Source organism: Heterodontus francisci, chromosome 42, assembly GCF_036365525.1.
Source record: "Heterodontus francisci isolate sHetFra1 chromosome 42, sHetFra1.hap1, whole genome shotgun sequence".
Lineage (NCBI taxonomy): Eukaryota > Metazoa > Chordata > Chondrichthyes > Heterodontiformes > Heterodontidae > Heterodontus > Heterodontus francisci.
Genome location: NC_090412.1, coordinates 29,180,959 through 29,196,064, shown reverse-complemented (window position 1 = coordinate 29,196,064; position 15,106 = coordinate 29,180,959). Strand labels below are relative to the sequence as shown.

Below are 15,106 nucleotides of genomic sequence, written 5' to 3'. Positions count from 1 at the left end.
CCAACACGAGAGAATCTAAATATCTGCGCTTGACATTCAGTGGCATTACGATCACTGAATCCCTCACTATCAACATCCTGGGGGTTACCATTGACCAGAAACTGAACTGGACCAGTCACATAAATACTGTGGCTACAAAGAGCAGGTCAGAAGCTGGAAATTCTGCAGCGAGTAACACCTCCTGATTCCCCAAAGCCTGTCCACCATCTACAAGGCACAAGTCAGAAGTGTGATGGAATAGTCTCCACTTGCCTGGACGGGTGCAGCTCCAACAAACTAAAGAAGCTCGATACCATACAGGATAAAGCAGCCCACTTGATTGGCGCCACCTTCAACATTCACTCCCTTCACCACCAATGCACAGTGGTAGCAGGGAGTACCACCTACAAGATGCACTGCAGCAACTCACCAAGTTTCCTTCGACAGCACCTTCCAAACCTATGACCTCTACCAACTAGAAGGACAAGGGCAGCAGATGCATGGGAACACCACCACCTGCAAGTTCCCCTCACCATCCTGACTTGGAACTATATCGCCATTCCTTCACTGCTGCTGGGTCAAAATCCTGGAACTCCCTTCCTAACAGCACTGTGGGTGTACCTACCCCACATGGACTGCAGCAGTTCAAGAAGGCTGTTCACCACCACCTTCTCAAGGGCAATTAGGGATGTGCAACCCGAGCCAGCGATGCCCACATTCTATGAATGAATAAAAAAACAGTGACCACGAAGCAATGGGATTGTTGTAAAAAACCATCTGGTTCATTAATGTCCTTTAGCAAGGGAAACGTGCCATCGTTGCCTGGTCTGACCTTTCTGTGACTCCAGACCCACAGCAATGTGGTCGACTCTTAACTGCGCTCTGAAGGTACTCAGCTGTATTGCCACCTTCTCAGGGCAACAAGGGATGGGCAATAAATGCTGGCCTTGCCACCGATGTCCACAACCTAAGAATGAATTTTTAAGAAGTATAATTAAATTCTACCACCACCTCCCCCCACAACGCCAAAGATGGTGACTGCCCAGTTCCACCAGCAGCTCCTGCGTGTCTCATCCAAGGGGCCAGTCTTGATGTGAGAGCTGAGCCAGTGGGGTACGCCAGAATACTCGGCTATGTATCATCACACCCCGAGCTTGATTTAACCCTCCATCAATATTCAATCTCTCAGCAAAGGATCACTAGAGAGCAATCAGCAAACTTGTGCACAGTGGGATCCCACAAACAGCAGTGTGAATGATTATCTGTTATTATCTGATAACATCAGTATCAGCTAATCTGTTTTTCATGATGTTGGTTGAGGGATAAATACTGGCTAGGACATCGGGGAGAAAATACGAACTAGGAGCAGAAGTAGACTATTCGGCCCCTCGAGCCTGCTTTGTTCTTCTATAAGATCATGGCTGATTTGTGGACACAACTCCACTTTCCTGTCTACCCCCAACACCCTTTGACTCCCTTGTTTGTCAAAAACTCCCCACTCATCTTCCAATCGTGCATGAGATATTTTACATCCACCTGAAAGAGCAGAGTCCCAGCATCAGTGGCCCTCGACCTCTCCCAAAATATTTGAATCCCCTACCTCTGGGATATGGGCCAAAGAGCATGTGGGAGCCCTGCTAAGGATTGGTACCATTGTGGAATTTCTAACCTCCAATGTCTATATTCTGGATCACTATTATAAGCTCGGCCATGTTCTGTGAACCTGGACTTTAATCCCACATGGACCATGCCAAAGTATGAAGCCAATACTATGATGGATAAAAAGACTTCGTTTTTGTCACAAGCAGCTTCCATCATAACAAAGGTTTTGCTGTATTCTGTATTTGTGTTTAGATAACTTTTATGAGTTACTGTATTTCAACAACTTTCTCCTCAGAATTAAACCTTGAAGGCAATTACCTGAAACAGCTCCCTGATGAAGTCAAAGCTTTAATGCACTTGACAACCATAAATCTGGCAAGGAATAAGTTCTCTGTCTTCCCACACCAACTAACAGAACTGACAACACTGGAAAGGATTAACCTGGAGGCGAATGAGATTGTCGGTGAGTATTTTATGTCGGTGGTCCAAGTCCAATGGGTGGCAGAATCAGGATTGTCTGGCAGTGCCAGCACTACCTCCCCTAGACACTGCCAGCTCCCACTACCATTTATAGTATTTTCAGATAGTAACTGGACTTGTTTCTCTCTTTCTCTCCACCCTCTGTTTCATTCTTGCATTACTTGATTTGTTTCACCCTGGGTTAGACACCAGATTGAAAAACAATATTTCAGGATTTCTGGTTTGCATTGTGTGTTACATGCTGGGCAGGTTAAGGAGAGGAAGGTTAGGAAGGCCGATAGGGAACGGAAGGGTTTGGACATGGGAGAAGGATTTATATAAAAAGATTTTCTCACTGAGATATCTTCACTGCTTTCCACCCTCAGCCTGTGCACCAAGAATCGGTGATTTCAATCTCCATCTCAACTCATCATGTTCTCTCTCCTCTGAGTTCACTGCTTTCTTATCCTCCCTAAATCTCTCCCTCCATATAAATTCCCAACCCATATTTACAGCCACCCCCTTGACCTTGCCATCTCATGTGGTCTTGCTAGTCCCATCGTATCAATTTTGTGAAAGGGAAATCATGTTTAACTAATTTATTAAAGTTCTTTGAGGAAGTAACAAGCAAGGTGGATAAAACCTGCAGATGTGGGGTTCTTGGATTTCCAAAAGGCATTTGATAAGGTGCCACACCAAAGGTTACTGTCCAAGATAAGAGCACATGGTGTAAGGGGTAACATATTAGCATGGATAAAGGTCAGCTTAGCTAACAGGAAGCAGAGAGTAGGGATAAATGGGTCTTTTTCAGGTTGGCAAGCTGTAAATAGTGGAGTGTCACAGGGATCAGTGCTGGGGCCTCAACTATTTACAATCTAAATAAATGACTTAGATGAAGGGACCGAATGTATGGTAGCTAAATTTGCTGATGACACCGAGATAGGAAGGAAAGTAATTTGCCAAGATGAGGTAAAGAGTCTACAAAGGGATATCGACTGGGTATGCGGCAGGTGGTGAGGGAACCAACAAGAGGGAAAAACATACTTGAACTTGTTCTCACCTGTCTGCCTGCCGCAAATGCATCTGTCCATGACAGTATTGGTAGGAGTGACTGCCGCACAGACCTTGTGGAGACAAAGTCCTACCTTCACATTGAGGATACCGTCCATCGTGTTGTGTGGCACTACCAATGTTCTAAATGGGAGAGATTTCGAACAGATCTAGCAATGCAAAATTGGACATCCATGAGGCACTGTGGGCCATCAGCAGCAGCAGAACTGTACTCAACCACAATCTGTAACCTCATGGCCCGGCATATCCCCCACTCTACCATTACCAACAAGCCAGGAAACCAACCCTGGTTTAATGAAGAGTGCAGGAGGGCATGCCAGGAGCAGCACCAGGCATACCTCAAAATGAGGTGTCAACCTGATGCAGCTACAACACAGGACTATCTGCGTGCCAAGCTGTGTAAGCAGCATGCGATAGACAGAGCTAAATGATCCCATAACATCAAATCTAAGCTCTGCAGTCCTGCCACATCCAGCCGTGAATGGTGGTGGACAATTAAACAACTAACTGGAGGAGGTGGCTGCACAAATATCCCTATCCTCAATGATGGGGGAGCCCAGCACATCAGTGCGAAAGATAAGACTGAAGCATTTGCAACAATCTTCAGCCAGAAGTGCCGAGTTGATGATCCATCCCGGCTTCCTCCTGAAGTCCCCAGCATCACAGATGCCAGTCTTCAGCCAATTCGATTCACTCCCCGTGATATCAAGAAATGACTGAAGGCACTGGATACTGCAAAGGCTATGGGACCTGACAATATTCTGGCAATAGTACTGAAAACCTGTGCTCCAGAACTTGCGCACCCCTAGCCAAGCTGTTCCATACAGCTATAACACGGGCATCTACCCTGCAATGTGGAAAATTGCCCAGGTGTGTCCTGTACACAAAAAGCAGGACAAGTCCAACCCGGCCAATTACCACCCAATCAGCCTACTCTCAATCATCAGTAAAGTGATGGAAGGTGTCATCAACAGTGCCATCAAGCGGCACTTGCTGAGCAATAACCTGCTCAGTGATGCTCAGTTTGGGTTCCGCCAGGGCCACTCAGCTCCTAACCTCATTACAGCCTTGGTTCAAACATGGACAAAAGAGCTGAACTCAAGAGGTGAGGTGAAAGTGACTGCCCTTGACATCAAGGCAGCATTTGACCGAGTATGGCATTAAGGAGCCCTAGCAAAACTGAAGTCAAAGGGAATTGGGGAGAAACTCGCCGCTGATTGGAGTCATACCTAGCGCTAAGGAAGATGGTTGTGGTTATTGGAGATCAATCATCTGAGCTCCAGGACATCACTGCAGGAGTTTCTCAGGGTAGTGTCCTAGGCCCAACCATCTTCAGCTGCTTCATCGATGACCTTCCTTCAATCATAAGTTCAGAAGTCGGGATGTTTGCTGATGATTGCACAATGTTCAGCACCATTCGTGACTCCTCAGATACTGAAGCAATCCTTATAGAAATGCAGCAAGACTTGGACAATATCCTGGCTTGGGCTGATAAGTGGCAAGTAACATTCGCGCCACACAAGTGCCAGGCAATGACCATCTCCAACAAGAGAGAATCTAACCATCTCCCCTTGACATTCAATGGCATTACCATCGCTGAATGACCCACTATCAACATCCTAGGGGCTACCATTGACCAGAAACTGAACTGGAGTAGCCATATAAATACCGTGGCTACAAGAGCAGGTCAGAGGCTAGGAATCCTGAGGCGAGTAACTCATCTCCTGACTCCCCAAAGCCTGTCCACCATCTACAAGGCACAAGTCAGGAGTGTGATGGAATACTCTCCACTTGCCTGGATGAGTGCAGCTCCAACAACACTCAAGAATCTTGACACCATCCAGGACAAAGCAGCCTGCTTGATTGGCACCCCATCCACAAACATTCACTCCCTCCACCACCAACACACAGTGGCAGCAGTGTGTACCATCTACAAGATGCACTGCAGCAATGCACCAAGGCTCCTTAGACAGCACCTTCCAAACCCGTGACCTCTACCAACTAGGAGGACAAAGGCAGCAAATGCATGGGAACACCACCACCTGCAAGTTCCCCTCCAAGTCACACACGATCCTGACTTGGAACGATATCGCCGTTCCTTCAATGTTGCTGGGTCAAAATCCTGGAATTCCCTTCCTAACAGCACTGTGTGTGTACCTACCCCACATGGACTGCAGCGGTTCAAGAAGGCAGCTCACCACCACCTTCTCAAGGGCAATTAGGGATCAGCAATAAATGCTGGTCTGGCCAGTGACGCCCACATCCCATGAATGAATAAAAAAATATATAGATAGGTTATGTGAGTTTGCAAAGACTTGGCAGCTGGAGCACAATATGGGAAAATGTGAACTTGTCCACTTTGGCAGGAAGAATAAAAAAGCTGTATACTATTTAATTGGAGAGAGATTTCAGAACTCTATGGTACAGAGGGATCTGCGTGTCCTGGTACATGAACCAGAAAAAGTTAATTTGCAGGTACCGCAAGTGAATGTTGGCATTTATGCAAGGGGAATGGAATATAAAAGTAGGGAAGCTTTACTGCAGCTGTACAGGACCTTGGTGACACCACATCTGGAGTACTATATTACAGTTTTGGTCTTCTTATTTGGAAAAGGATATAATTGTGTTAGAAGCAGTTCAAAGAAGGTTCACTCGACTAACTCTGGGGATGAAGGCTTGTCTTATTTAGAAAGGTTGAACAGGTTGGGCGTATACCATTGGAGTTTAGAAAATGAGAGGTGATATTATTGCAACATATAAGATCCTGAGGGGACTTGATAGAGTAGATACCAGGAGGATGTTTCCTCTTGTGGGGGAGATAGGGGACACAGTTTAAGAATAAGAGGTCTGCCTTTTAACACAGAGATGAGGAATTTTCTTCCCCAGAAAGCAGTGTAGGCTGGATCATTGAATTTCTTCAAGGCTGAGTTTAGATAGATTTTTGATAGACAAGGGATTCAAGGGTTATGGGGGGCAGACAAGAAAGTGGAGTTGAGACTACAACCAGATTAGCCATGATCTTATTGAATGGCGGAGCAGGCTTTAAGGGCCGAAAAGGCTTACTCTTGCTCCTAAGTCCTATGTTCCTATGCTCCTAATTACTGATAAGGCCATCTCTGATCGCACTTCCTTGTATCAGTCTCCACCCACATCCCCCTTCCATGCTCCAACCATACCTCATTCTGTATCTGCCCTGGAAAAAAACTATCAAGCCTATTTCCCAATTCACTTACAACTGCACTTTCAAAATCTTAACAATTTAGCCTTTGGCTTTCCATGCACCATAACATTTCTGCAGCTAATGATTTGCTGATACACTCACCTGCACGTTTGATGCTCCAGTCGCCAATAAAAACATTACTCTGTCTCACCCTGGCGTTCTCCCGGCATAGTCCCCATCTCCACTCCCTTAAATCCAAGGGCTGCAGACTTGAACAGATATGGCAGACAATTAGAGTCGTAGAGTCATGGGCTTATACAGCACAGAAACAGGCCCTTCTGCCCATCGTGTCTGTGCCCACCGTCCTGCACCCAACTATTCTAATCCCATATTCCTGCACTTGGCCCGTAGCCTTGTATGCTATGGCATTTCAAGTGCTCCTCTAAACACTTCTTAAATGTTATGAGGATTCCTGCCTCTACCACCTCTTCAGGCAGTGCGTTCCAGATTCCAGCCACCTGCTGGGTGAAAATTTTTTTCCACAAATCCCCGCTAAACCTCCTACCCCTTACCCTAAATCTATGCCCCCTGGTTCTTGACCCCTCCGCTAAGGGAAAAAGTTTCTTCCTATCTAACCTATCAATGCCCCTCATAATCTTGTACACCTCAATCATGTCCCCCCTCAGCCTTCTCTGATCTAAGGAAAACAACCCTAGCCTTTTCAGTCTCTCTTCATAGCTGAAATGCTCTAGCCCAGGCAACATCCTGGTGAATCTCCTCTGCACCCTCTCCAGTGCAATCACATCCTTCCTATAATGTGGTGACCAGAACTGTACACAGTACTCCAGCTGTGGCCTAACTAGCGTTTTATACAGCTCCATCATAACCTCCCTGCTCTTATATTCTATGCCTCGGCTAATAAAGGCAAGTATCCCATATGCCTTCCTAACCACCTTATCTACCTGTGCTGTTGCCTTCAGTGATCTATGGACAAGTACACCAAGGTCCTTCTGACCTTCTGTACTTCCTAGGGTCCTACCATCCATTGTATATTCCCTTGCCTTGTTAGTCCTCCCAAAATGCATTACCTCAGACTTTTCAGGATTAAATTGCATTTACCACTGCTCCGCCCATCTTACCAGCCCATCTGTATCTCCCTGTAATCTAAGGATTTCCTCCTCACTATTTACGACACCACCAATTTTCGTGTCATTGCTTTAGCCATTCACACCAGATCTGGCTGGACCACTTAAAACACTATCGGGTTCTGCTCTCGTCTGCTAAAATTGTTCACTATTCCAGGATCATTCTGGAATGCAAAGATGGCCCCCGGCTTCTTTTCTTTATTGTAAACTGTCTTCTTAAACTCCTCTCCCCTGTCCTCTCCACCTGCACCTCCAAATATAAGTGTGAGGAGCTCATGGACTTGTCACTCCAGTCGATCAGCTGCCTCTGCCGCATCCTTCCCTTTCATGAGCCCACCTGACCAAAATTCCGAGAATGCTCCCTCATGCTCTTTCCGAGCTCATCTTGTCCAGGAGACCCACCTGCTGCTCCCTCCACTCTATTCTCACGAAACTACTGACCACCCAACTTCCTCTCCTGGTCCCCATGTTAGTCGATATTGTAAACAGTTCTCTCCAGGCACTGTTCCTCTCCCTTTTAAATCTGCCGTAATCACCCCTCTCCTTAAAAAACCAACCCTTGACCCCGCTGTCCTTGCAAACTACAGCCCCATCGTCAACCTCCCTTTCCTCACCAAAGTCCTCGAATGTGTTGTCACCCCCCCAAATCCGTTCCCATCTTTCCCGGAACTCCATGTTTGAATCCCTCCAATCAGGTTTCCGCCACAGTACCGCCACAGTATCAAAGACTCAAATAACATCCTATGTGACTGTGACAAAGGTAAGCTTTCCCTCCTTGTCCTTCTCGACCTTTCTGCAGCCATGGACAAGGTTGACCACACCATCCTCCTCCAACACTTCTCCAATGCTGTCCAGCTGGGTGGAACTGCTCTCACCTGGTTCCATTCTTATCTGTCTAATTGTAACCAGAGAATCATTTGCAATGGCTTCTCTTCCCACTTCTGCACCGTTACGTTTGGTGTCCCCCAAGGATCTAACCTTGTCCCCCTCCTATTTCTCATCGAAATGTTGCCCCTCGGCAACATCACCTGAAAGCACAGTGTTAGTTTTCACATGTAAGCTGACGACACTCAGTTCTAACTCACCACCACCTCTCTCAACTCCTCCACTGATGCTCAGTTATCAGACTGCTTTTCTGACATACAGTAGTGAATCATAGAAAGTTTACGGCACAGGAAAAGGCCACCTGGCCCATTCTGTCTGCGCCAGCCGAAAAACAAACCACCCAGTCTAATCCCACCTTCCAGCATTTGGTCCATAGCCCTGCAGCTTACAGCACTTGGGGTGCATATCCAGACACCTTTTAAATGAGTTGAGGGTTTCTGTCTCTACTACCCTTTCAGGCAATGAGTTCCAGACCCTCCCACCACCCCCCCCACCCCCCCCACCCTCTGGGTGAAAAATGTTTTCCTTATCTCCCCTTCTAATCTTTCTACCAATCACTTTAAATCTATGTCACCTAGTCACTGACCTCTCTGCTAAGGTAAATAGGCTCTTCACATCCACTCTATCCAAACTCCTCACAATTTTGTACATTTCAATCATATCTCCCCTCAACTTTCTCTGTTCCAAGGAGAACAACCCCAGCCTATCCAATCTTTCCTCATAGTTGGATGAGCATAAATTTCCTCCAATTAAATATTAGGAAGACTGAAACCATTGTTTTCATTCCCCGCTCCATCCAAACTCCGTTCCCTAGTTAACGACTCCAAACCGCTCCCTGGCAACATTCTGAGATTAAACCAGTCTGTTCACAACCTTGGTGTCACATTTGACCCCGAGATGAGCTTCTGACCTTATATTCGTCCCATCACTAAGACCGTCTATTTCCATCTCCGTTACATAACCCAGCTTCACCCCTGTCTCAGCTCATCTTCTGCTGAAACCCTCATTCATGCCTTCGTTACCTCTAGACCTGACTATTCCAATCCACTCCTGGCTGGTCTACCACATTATACTGTCCGTAAACTTGAGGTCATCCAAAACTCTGCTGTCCATTGTCATGATTGTATGTCTGGGGTTGAGTGTTAGAGAATATATGGTACTTGGAAGGGAAACTGAAAGTAGCTTTGTGCTTTGAGGAAAACACCTGTTGAAAGGTCTGAGAGGCATTTACTGCTGTACTGAGCAGCACAGTAAGCAAGAACTCTACAGAGGTCTTTTTATGAAATCCTGTTCAATCTTTGTTAAAGTTAAACCTGTGACTTCAAGTGTGATTTTTCAGCTTGAGATGTGACATCTGTATCTTAACTCACACCAAGTCTGTTCCCCTAACACTCGCTGACCTACTTTAGCTCCTAGTCAATCAATGTCTTGATTTTAAAATTTTCATCCTTGTTTTCAAATCCCTACATGGTCTCGTCCCGCCCTATGTCTGTAATCTCTCCAGCCCCACAATCCTCTGAAATATCTGCGCTCATCTAATTCTGGCCTCTTGAGCATCCGCCATTTTTATTGTACCACCATTGGTGGACATGCCTTCAGTTGCCTGGGTCCTAAGCTCTGGAATACCCTCCCTACACCTCTCTAACTCCCTTTCATCCTTTAAGACACTCTTTAAAATCTACCTGTTTGTCCAAGCTTTTGCTCATCTCACCTAATATCTACTTATGTGGCTCGGTGTCATGTTTTGTTTGACAATTCTCCTGTGAAGTGCCATGGGAGGGTTTTTATTACATTAAAGGCACTATATAAATATAAGTTATTCTAATTGTTATTCGGGCATTGGGGCGAGTTGTGGAACAAGGGAAGACTGTTCTGAGGGGAGGGCCTTCACCTGATGAAAATCGCACCAATGTACAGAAGGCAGTGGAGTGAGGTGGGGTACTTAAACTAATATAGCGGGGTGTGGGGGAGTCTAGGTTGGATCTAGAGAAAAACAGCGGGAAAATAAAGCTGTTGGGCTGGAAGGAAAAGGCTTAGTGGTGAGAAATTACTAACAAATGAGAAAGGAAAGGAGACTGTGAAATAAAAACATGGGTGTAGAAGAACAAGAAGTAAGGGTTAACAGTTAATAATTTGAAGTCAGGATTAATTGGTATGTATGTGATTTCACTAAGCATTCAAATGAAAATTGGAGAATTAGAAGCATCGTTAACTATGGGGGGTGGGGGAAATATGATCTAGGACATAACGGGTTTGTTAGCAAAATTGGAGCCCACGGAATTAAAGGACAGTGGCTGTGTGGATCCGAAATTGGCTCAGGGACTGAAAGCAGTGAGTAGTGGTGAACAGTTGTTTATCAGACTGAAGTGTGGAGTAGTGTTCTCCAGAGGTAAGAATTGGGACCACAGCACCTTTTGATATATAATAATGACCTGGACTTGGGTATAGGGGGCAGAATTTCAAACTTTGTGGATGACATAAAACTCCGGAATGTAGTAAACAGGGGCATAGTAGCAGACTTTAGGAGGACTTAGACAGACTGGTGAAATGGTCAGACACGTGGCATATAAAATGTAATGCCAAGAAGTGTGAATTGATGCATTTTGGAATGAAAAATGAGGAGCGGCAGTATAAATTAAATGGGCACCACACTTGAGGAAATATGACAAGGTCTTGGAGAGAGTATATAGGAGATTTATCACAGTCATACCAGGGATGAGGGAGTTCATTTATTGGGAGAGACTAGAGAAAAACATGAGTGTAAAACAAAGCAAAGCTGCCTCTACACTGTCCCATCAAACTCTCCCAGAACATTTAAGCCTGGATTAGACACAGAGTAAAGCTCCCAATATACTATTCCGTCAAACACTCCCAGGGTCGGGATAACACAGGTTAGATACAGGGTACAAGTCCCTCATAAAAACAGAAAATGCTGGAAATACTCATAAGATTAGCCAGTATCTGTGGAGAGAGAAACAGAGTTAACTTTTCAGGTAGATGACCTTTTGTTAGAACTGCAAAGGTTAGAAATGTAACAGGTTTTAAGAAAGTACAGAAGCAGAGAAAGGGGGGAGGTGGGGAAGAACAAAAGGGCAGGCCTGTGATAGGGTGGGAGGCAGGAGAGATTAAATAACGAAAGGAAAATGATGCAAGGCCAAAGGGAGTGGTAAATGCGACAAGAAACAAAAGATGCATCAAGAGGTGTAAATTGGAATAACAGAATCATCACCAACAGCAGCTGTCTGAAAAAAATGGGGACAGAGGTTATGATCTGAAATTGTTGAATTCAGGGTTAAGTCTGGAAGGCTGTAAAGTGTCCAAATGAAAGATGAGGTGCTGTTCCTCGAGCTTACGTTGAGCTTCATTGGAACAGTGCAGAAGGCTGAGGACAGAGAGCTCTGAGTGGGAGTGGGGTGGAGAATTAAAATGAACTTGGTAGGAAGCTCAGGGTTACATTTACAGACTGAATGGAGGTGTTCAGCAAAATGATCACCCAATCTGCATTTGGGCTCCCCGGTGTAGAGCAGACCGCGTTGTGAGCAGTGAATACAGTATACTAAATTGAAAAAAGTACAAGTAAATCACTGTTTCACCTGGAAGGAGTGTTTGGGGCCCTGGAGGGTGCGAATGGAGGAGGTGAAAGGGCAGGTGTTGCACCTCCTGCACTTGCATGGAAAAGTGCGGTTTCAAGTGAGGGGGTGTTGGGGATGATTGAAGAGTGGACCAGGGTGTTTTGGAGGGGATGGTCCCTTCGGAATGCTGAAAGGGGAGGGGAAGGGAAGATATGTTTGGTGATGGCATCACACTGGAGGTGACAGAAATGATGGAGTATGATCCTTTGAATGTGGAGGCTGGAGAGGTGGAAGGTGAGGAGAAGGGGACCCTATCATGATTCTGGGAGGGAGGGGAAGGGATGAAAGCAGAAGTGGGGGAAATGTGACAGATATGGTCAAGGGCCCTGTTAACCACGGTTCAGAAAAAAAGAAGATATGTTGGAAGCGCTGGTGTGGAAGGTTGCATTGTCAGAACAGATATGATAAGGCAGAGAAACTGGGAGAGTGGAATGAAGTCCTTACAGGAAGCAGGGTGTGAGGAAGTGTAGTCAAGGTCAATCGACTTATGGTGAATATTTATTGTCCCCAGAAATGGAGACAGAGAAATTGAGGAAGGGAAGAATTGGAAATGGACCATGTGAAAGTGAGGGAAGGGGGGAGATTAGAAGCAAAGCTGATGACATTTTCTCATTCGGGCGAGAGCAGAGAACGGCACCAATACAGTCATCAATGTGCCGGAGATTATTCCCAGCATTTGCTGTTTTTCTTTTAGATTTACAGCACCTGTAGTATTTTGATTTTCCATATCTCTCTCTGCACTGTCCCATCAAACACTCCCAGGGCAAGTACAACAACAACTTACATTTATATAGCACCTTTAATGCAGTAAAATGTCCCAAGGTGCTTCACAGGAACATTATCAAACAGAATTTGGCACTGAGCAATGTAACAATAGGGGAGATAGGTTTTAAAGGAGAGAGAAGTAGAAAGGCTTCGGAAGGGAATTCCAGAGTTTAGGGCCCAGGAAGCTGAAGGCACAGCCAGAAATGATACAGCATGGGTTAGACGCAGAGTAAAGCCCTCTCTAAGCTGCCCTAACACTCTCTCAGCCTCCAAACAACACCAGCCACTGCTCCTGTGTAACAATTTTCCATTTCCCGCACGAATCTGCTTATCAAGAGCATCCCAATTTGCTTCCCATTAAATTACTATGAAGTTATGTTGGGTAAACACAGGAGCCAGGTTTTACACAGCAGGATCTCACCAAAGTGAATGACCAGTGAACATGTCGGTGAGGGAGGAATGTTGGCCAGGAATTAGGCAGTTTTGTGTGATGAATCATTGTGTATTTATTGCAAGCTAAGAGTTAGATGATCTCTTTCTGCTTTTCAGAGATACCGGTTGAGAGCCTCGCCTCTATGCCCGCCCTCAAGTCGCTGAATATGAAATCCAACCCTCTAAGCAGTGAAACCCAGACAACCGAGCAGACTGTATTAAAGTTTGAATTACTGACAGCAGATGAATAAAACGTTAACATGGATTAGTCATCAGAGCTTGTTTGGAGTGAACAATGCCACTTGTACAAGGAGCGTTCCTGGAATTCGGGATTGTGTGTGGCAAAATTTGGCATTTTACCAAAGGTTTGAAGAAATCAGCTATGTCAGTCCAGGAATGTGCATTCAAAGACTGATGGTTCAAACAAATCGGTGTGAATTGAGTGTTGGTTGTACTGAAGTCTTTCGGAGCCTTTTATTTATTGTGGCAGCTTAGATTTTTCCTTTGAGATGAAGCAATTCGTTTATAAACTATTTCGATTTCCACGTAATTAGATCATAAAGTACTTGGATTTGAAACTATTTTGAGTTATGAAGTAACTGTATTAAAAGGTGAAAGGAATCTGCTTTCTTTCCTGTAAACCAGTTGGCCGTTACCCTGAAGAGTTCATTTGTCAGGAATTTTTTCCTCTGTAAAATGGGGAGCACTTGAAAAGTATCACCCCAGAGTCAGCTACCCCTTTAAATTGTTCACATAAAATTGTTATTGCATGACAAGTTAATATTTGTGGATTTCCAGTAAAATTACAATTAAGCATTGCAGTGATTGAATTAAAAAGCTGGTGTATTAGATTGTGGTAGATCTATATGATTGTGTCCAGTGATTCTCCAGTGTGTAAACTGTAACCTGCTGATACAATGCATTGTGTACCTGATACAGTACTTTATTTAACCTATGGAAAAAGTAAACTAACTGATAAATACAGTACAGTGAGTTGCCTATACAATACACTATGTAACTGACAGGTACTTAATAACTAACATAATTAACAGAAGCTAAGACTGGGGAGAAGTATGCAGTGGGGTCCCCCAGTTATGTGGAGAGACTGGAGAGTTGGGGTTGTTCTCCTTAGAGCAGAGAAGGTTAAAGGGAGACCTAACAGAGGTAATCAAAATTATGAGGGGCTTTGATAGAGCAAGTAGGGGGAAATTGTTTCCTCTGGCAAGTGGGTCGGTAACCAGAAGTCAGAGATTTAAAATAATCAACAAAAGAGCTAGAGGGGAAATGAGAAGTTTCTTCATTCAGATGGTTATGATTTGGAATGCACTACCTAGTTTCCCTATCTAACAGTACTGTGGGAGCACCTGCAGAACACAGACTGCAGCGGCTTGTGGTGTTTGGACTGGAAATAACTCACACAGAGACTCTACTTAATTGGCCATGTTGTCTCCCTCCTTTATTCATTGCTCCTCCCAATAGAGAGGCAGTTTACAGTAGTATCAGTCTTACCATATACTACACTCCCTCCCCACTTGAAAAAAATTATTACCGCACAACACAATATGACTCATCAGTACCTGCAATTTAACATGTTGGGTTGCATTTTTGTCTTTCCTGTAATTGTAGTATAAGGGTAAGAAGGGGTTAATCTTGAGAGACTGTAAAGATTACCACCCACCATGATGATGTAAGAGATCATGCAGGAGAGACTTGAGAACAGATTCAATGTGGCTTTTGAAGGAGACACACAGGCTAGTGTGCAGTGTATATAGTTGTTATTAAATCAATATTAATGTTTAAATATTACAATCAAAGAACCTCTCTGGTAGACTCAATAAGGTGGCAGCATTCAGAACCCAAACATATAACATAGTGAACAGTAGTGGGATCGTGAACAGTGAAAAAGTTTGAAACAACTAGCTGCAGAGAAAAAAAACTGCAGACTTTAAGAGACTGAGAGACGTTCCATAGAACGG

General features: G+C 44.8%; 1 protein-coding gene across 2 annotated transcripts in view; it reads left to right on the top strand.

The window, feature by feature from the left end:
* LOC137355297 (leucine-rich repeat-containing protein 20-like) overlaps positions 1 to 14,114 on the top strand; it is a 70,476-nt gene extending 56,362 nt beyond the window's left edge. For both annotated transcript variants that reach the window (XM_068020271.1, XM_068020272.1), the window contains 2 exons: positions 1,877 to 2,044; positions 13,248 to 14,114. In XM_068020271.1, coding sequence (XP_067876372.1) covers positions 1,877 to 2,044; positions 13,248 to 13,381 — 302 coding nt within the window. In that variant the 3' untranslated portion in view covers positions 13,382 to 14,114. The remainder of the gene's footprint in view (positions 1 to 1,876; positions 2,045 to 13,247) is intronic.
* Positions 14,115 to 15,106: the final 992 nt, after the last annotated feature.